Source organism: Adiantum capillus-veneris, chromosome 29 (genome assembly GCF_014529385.1).
Source record: "Adiantum capillus-veneris isolate H3 chromosome 29, ASM1452938v2, whole genome shotgun sequence".
NCBI classification, from domain to species: Eukaryota; Viridiplantae; Streptophyta; class Polypodiopsida; order Polypodiales; family Pteridaceae; genus Adiantum; species Adiantum capillus-veneris.
In genome coordinates this window covers 8270637-8276471 of record NC_140959.1, presented here as the reverse complement: position 1 = coordinate 8276471, position 5835 = coordinate 8270637, and the positions used below count along the sequence as shown (strand labels likewise).

Genomic DNA, 5835 nt, shown 5'->3' with positions numbered 1-5835 from the left:
CAAATGCATACATGCATGAAACTGTACAAAAAACATGTGCATAGATCTCTGTGAAGAAAAATCCACACAATCACCACGTACAAAACCACATCCGGATGTTTAACAATCCGAAAGTCACATCCCAAAGCATTGCTTGTATATGCAAAAGTAAGGTAAATTCTCTCTCAAATAGCACCACAATTTTTCATACATAGCCTAAGATACAAACCGCATCATGCTCTGCAATGTAGGAATCCAAACAGCCAAATGCGTTGAGATTGCTGCAAAAAATTCAGCGCTCAAAATTTCAAAATATTATATGAACGGCACGTTTAAACTTGCCAAAATTCTAAGATAGACTACTAAATTATATAAATCCGAGTCTGGGTGTGAGATATTTTTTATTTACTATCTTCTCCTTTGGCGAAGATGCCATGTATCTATGAAGTATTATTCTTTGCTTCTAGAACACAGATTCCAAATATGGTTTTCTAGCTGCTATTCTAAGCATGGACTTTTACAAATTTTGATCCTATAGCAAAGTTCTCCCGATGAATTCTACCAAACTTTCTTGCAAAGTGCTCACCCAAATTTTTCCAAGAATTTGTAACAAAGTGCCGTTTCTATAAAAATGTGCTCATCAAAATTTTCTTTACATATCTAGTGGCCTTGATGATGGGTGTCAGTATACCAATCTTTTCTCTATTATGTTGTGATCATTCTTTCAGAGAGTGGAGGTAAAATTTTCTAGTTGCATGGATGCTTTACCGCATCTACAAGGATGTGCAAGTACGACGTGTACTTCTCGTTTAAGTTTATTCTCTTAGAAGTTCTAGTGTAGATTTTATCATTACATTTACGAGGTGGTATGGTATGAAATATGAGCATAATTACTTGGTAAGCATTCAAACCAAGATTCATTCTTGCTCCATCAAAACATTATGAATGTGCAATTTTGATTCTAGCATTGATCGTATGTACAATCATATTTGGTAGGTTACAAACTAGTAGTCTATGTCCATCGGACAAGAGCAGGTACGATGTGTACTTCCAATTTCGATGGTATAGTATATCTTGAGCCTCATGCAAACCAAGATCTTGAGTGCATCTTGAGCCTCATGCATCAACTGATCTTGTGATGATGGGACACTCTTGTTTATTCATAAACATACATTGCGAATTTCATTGTTGTCTCCTCCCCCCCCCCCTCTTTAAAGAGAAGGAATCTCGGTGAATGCTGATTGTTGGCACATGGCTAGAGCACACTTACTGTGGATTGTATGGAGTCACAGGAACTGGCAGTTCATTCGGTACAACTGACACCAATATGGTGCATTTCTCTACAAGTAGCTTCTCCCCTGCCCTCTTATCATTTTGAAGGATCTGCTCAACAAGATACTGCTCCACAAGGTTCTTTTTCAACTCTGTATGAATTACAACATGCATTCAAGTGGCAAAAAGTTTGGTGCAAGCAACGCTCTTGACATTATTCAAATCAATTGCTTCAATCATGGAAGCCTTGTGCTCAATACAAAAGATTTGGCTTGCATCTGTATCTGGTCCTGGAAGGCAAGACACGTTATTACTCGGATGGTTTGCATCTTACCGCAAAATCTTCCTATTTTAATTCATTCTACTCTTCTCCATGAAAAAAGCACCATATTTCCTGTGCCACAAATCATATACACGTTATTATTTCACTAATCATCCCCTCCACCCACAACAAATGTATGTAAAAGAGTGACTAAATTACCAGAAATAACAACAATACAGAATTGCTTTTGACATCATGGCTACAAAGATACAAGCCTACGGAAAATGAGCGATGGTTCGAATATGGGATCAACATATATATAATCAGAAACGAGGCTGGTAATTGAAGCACCGCTACCAAATCAAATAGAACGTCATGAATTGTGGGTGGGTGAGCATAGTAGAAACGCTAAAAATTAATATAATTTTGAGTTTAGGAGGGCGGGCATCTCTCAAGAGTTAAGAGTTGGCAGTGGCAGTGGCAGTGAGAGAGTGGAGAGCTTTACGCAAAAAGTAGAAGTAGAAACAGCAGAGTTAGCCTAGTTGGGGATTGTTTATTACCAGACGTGAGGTACAAAAGAATTGGATGCGCATTAATGCCAAGGCCCAAGAGAACGCCCCTTTTCTTTATTGTTGGGCACGTGCGACAATTTAGCTGTCCACAACAGCCGCTTTCATTTCACACTTGCTTCCGTGAAGTTTTGGCCGGGCTTTTACTGCTGCTGCTGGGAGCTGGCGGGGGCCCACGTCCGAAGCCCGGGAAGGGGATATGGATGGGCGGAGTGAAGCCAGGGATCCCTGGAATGGTGAACCCTCCGCCTTGAGGAGGCGGCGGTGGCGGGGCTTCGTCATTGGGTGGAGGAGGGTCGCTTACAACTGGAGGCGGGGGATCAGATTTGACGACAACGGGTGGGGGTGGGGGTGGGGGTGGGGGTGACAATGGCGATGGCTGAAATGGAGGCCGTGTCAGCACTGGTGGCGGTGATGATAGAGGCTTGGGTGTAGGGGGAGGCGATGTTACAATCTTTGTCGAGGGTGGAGGAGACGATGTCGATGGCGGGGGTGATAATTTGGGCGCTGTTGGCTGCACCGGCGGGGGAGTTGCAGTTGCCGGCGTCGGTGACGGCGGCTTGCTCCCTCCTCCGCCGCCTGAATTCACCGCCGTACACTCCTTCCTAACCTCTCCCAGTGCCCCCTGCTTTATTCCTATCGCTGACATCTTAATCATGGCATCCGCAAACTTCTTAAAGAAAATATCCTGCGACCCCGCCATAGACTCCACTGTGGCTCGCGTGGAGGCCTCCTGGAAGAGGACTTGATCTGAAAACAGAAGCCCTTTCCCTGCCTGCAAACCTTTGAAGTAGCTGTTGTCGAAAGTGAAGGGCGATGAGGGGTCAAAAGCCGTGAGATGGTCACCGCCGCTGGCGGGGCATTTCTTCTGGAGCTGCTGGACAAAGCCTGCATCCATGGAAGGGTCCACTTTGGTGGAGCTGTTGAAGCTGTAGAGGCGATTCTTGAATTGGTCACAATGCGAGAATCCGATGGTGTGGGCACCTGCAGGGACAGGGATCGATTTCATTTGCGTGCATGGTGGCAAGAGCCAGCGTTCTCTTGATAGAGAGATGCATACCTGAGAGAATGACCATATCCTGAGGAGTGAGGCCAACCGATGCAAAGTTGTCCGCGAGTTGCTTGAAGTCGAAGTTGGCACCAGGGAGGCGCCCCGCAACAGACCCTGCGCTGGACACTCTGCCATCGAGGCGGCCCAGTGGAACCTCCCATGACGGACCTCCAAGCTGGCCAGAGAACAACCATGTCAGACATACTTACGTGGCACCCACGCAAGCGCTCGCAAACATGCAGCCAAATGTGCTTACAAAGACAACGCTGTCCCTGGCCGCGACCGCAAGAATGTCCGCACACGAAACCACGCCGGGGCAAATCTGCTCCACCGCCTTCTTGGCCTCTATAATAGCGTTGAAGGAGTTCTGCGGCAAGTTGAGATTGTCAGGCGCGTCCCTCTCTGCTTTATTGTTGGAGGTGGAGCTGAGCAGTACAGAGCCATCGCACCCCTGCGACCATCAATCACCGCCAGCACTCTTGCTAACGTTTCTCACTCACACGAGGATAGACACAGACCCATCTCTCTCTCTCTCTCTCTCTCTCTCTCTCTCTCTCCCCCCTCTTCCTTCCTTCCTTCCTTCCTTGAATGCACGCACACACACACGCACACACGCATTGCTTACCTCTACAAAGCAGTCATGTAGAATGAGCCTCAGCGTTGAGGGCGCTACCACATTATCCTTTTTTGCAACAGACACGAACGTATTTGTCACTGTTGTTACCCCCTGCGGGCAGGAGGTCGCATAGAAGGAAGGGCTGAGCTGGGCGAGAGAGGGAGAGGAGAAGAACGGCAAAGATATGAAGAGAGGGAGGACACTAGCAAGAAGGACTTGCATTGCGGGCAAGAGAAGGCATGTACAAGCAATGCTGTTTCTGTTTGGGTGTGTGTGAGAGAGTGAGCGTGAGTGAGCGTGTGTGTGTGTGTGTGTGTTAGCAGAAGAAACAGGAGGAGGAAAAGAAGAACGCACATGCACCTGTTTTGCAAGACGTGTACGGAATAGGGTAGTAGGCTATTAACGACAGCCGATATTTCCAAGCGCTCCAAGCTACATTAGGGCCTTAGGCTATTGTGCTACTCGGACTCCAAAATTTTCCCCACAAATTTTGCGCTTTGAGTAGAGGAAATTATTACATAAACCCTATCTACTCTATTTCCTTCCCCATATCTTTGACTCTTGTGCTGGTCACAAGGATGCCCATTGCTTCCACCAACCCTTGTGCCTATCCCCATCTTGACATTATTTCAACCCTTCCTCCTTCCCAACAACCAATTATTGCTTCTTTATGGATACCAAGTAAGGCTACGGTCACAAGAGGCTTAGTTCATTGTAACAAAGCCGAGCATTTCTGATAATGTGCGGCTTTCCATCAGTTTAGTATTGTTACTATGTCTAAAACGACATAGTTTTCAAACTATGCCGGTTTCTTGCCGATTAGCCCGCTTTTTCTCTCTCCTGTCTGCGCCTCACTCTCTCTCACACACACTACTTGTTGCTTTCCGTCGCATTCTAAACTATTGAAACTGCCTTCTAGAGATCTGTCGAGGCTTATAGATAACCAAGCCTCTCATGTCCATGCCCTAAAACCAAGCAAGAAGAGAAGTCACTCAAATCGGTGTCAATTAGTCTTAGCACAAGGTACCCTCTGGCCTCCGCTCGGCTAGCTATGCAGCTGGTCAGTTCTGGTTGTAGTCTTGAGCAGATGGAGGGGCTACCGTGAGGATCAGCAAAGAAGAGGGAGACACATGTAAAGTTCAAGGATGGAGCTGTAGTGAGTGGAAGCCAAGCGTTGATCCTGCTAGCTGTGGAGTTCTTCTCGGCCTCCGACCAAGAAAGAAGTGCATTCCACGTGCACTCATGCATCGTTCCTCGGTGGCTAGCCAGTGTAGTGGCACTTATGTGCTCATTACAAGAGCGGGCTGGGCAAAGGTTGTCCATGCACAAGTGGTGGGCATCCATTCGTCATGCCAAAAGGGAAAGATGACCTCGCATCTGTAGCCTTCCCTTCGTCCAACTTTTTAATAGGGGAGACAAACATCAAAAGACATGGCGAGAGCAAGAATAAACATTGTCAGCCGGCCCAAGATGCGGGTGGTTTAGCACGTGGCCAACGAGAATCCACTTAAGGAATTGTGTAACGTTTCTTGAATTCCTAGTGTGACACCACTTGGGTGGCCATAACCAAAAAGGTCACTAGGTGGTGCCCAATGTGACATGGACCTCAGTTTCCATGGCTCAGTGTTGCCCAATCTTATCACGAAATGACACCGTTGCATTGGAGGGAGAGAGCAAGAATGAACACTGTCAACCACCCAAGATACGGATGGTTTAGCACGTGGCCAACAAGAATCCATTGAATTATGTAACTTTTCATGAATGCCTAGTATAACACCACTTGGGTGGCCATAACCAAAAAGGTCACTAGGTGGTGCCCAATGTGACATGGACCTCAGTTGCCATGGCTCATTGCCTAATCTTGTCACTAAATGACATCGTTGCATTGGAGGGGATCTATGATTGGTAATCAACATTGCATTTCAGCAAACATTACATTCATTGATCATAATATGAGCTTGATGTGAACTCAGGTGAATTTGAATCATCGTGACCTTGCATGTGAACTTCGCAATCTATGTGCACTACATTTTGGTGATGTGAATTGGATATGAACTCGATGTACAACCAAACTAAACTCTGTGTA

At 46.3% G+C, this 5835-nt stretch overlaps 1 protein-coding gene across 1 annotated transcript; it reads right to left on the bottom strand.

Moving 5' to 3' along the window:
- Positions 1 to 1708: 1708 nt before the first annotated feature.
- Positions 1709 to 4099, bottom strand: LOC147418704 (peroxidase 55-like). Its single transcript, XM_086505891.1, has 4 exons — positions 3759 to 4099; positions 3390 to 3584; positions 3143 to 3308; positions 1709 to 3066 (listed from the first exon to the last, which is right to left on the bottom strand). Exons 1-4 carry the CDS (start codon positions 3969 to 3971, stop codon positions 2192 to 2194), a joined length of 1449 nt encoding a protein of 482 aa, XP_086362017.1. The 5' UTR covers positions 3972 to 4099; the 3' UTR covers positions 1709 to 2191.
- Positions 4100 to 5835: the final 1736 nt, after the last annotated feature.

Bases quoted from the DNA above. Each gene is read 5' to 3' on its own strand.
- LOC147418704 (XM_086505891.1), bottom strand. From the start codon at position 3,971: ATGCAAGTCCTTCTTGCTAGTGTCCTCCCTCTCTTCATATCTTTGCCG. The intron at 3,309-3,389 runs GTAAGCACATTT...TTCTCTGGCCAG, and splicing joins CCAGGGACAGCGTTGTCTTT to CTTGGAGGTCCGTCATGGGA. The intron at 3,067-3,142 runs GTATGCATCTCT...CTGTCCCTGCAG, and splicing joins GGATATGGTCATTCTCTCAG to GTGCCCACACCATCGGATTC.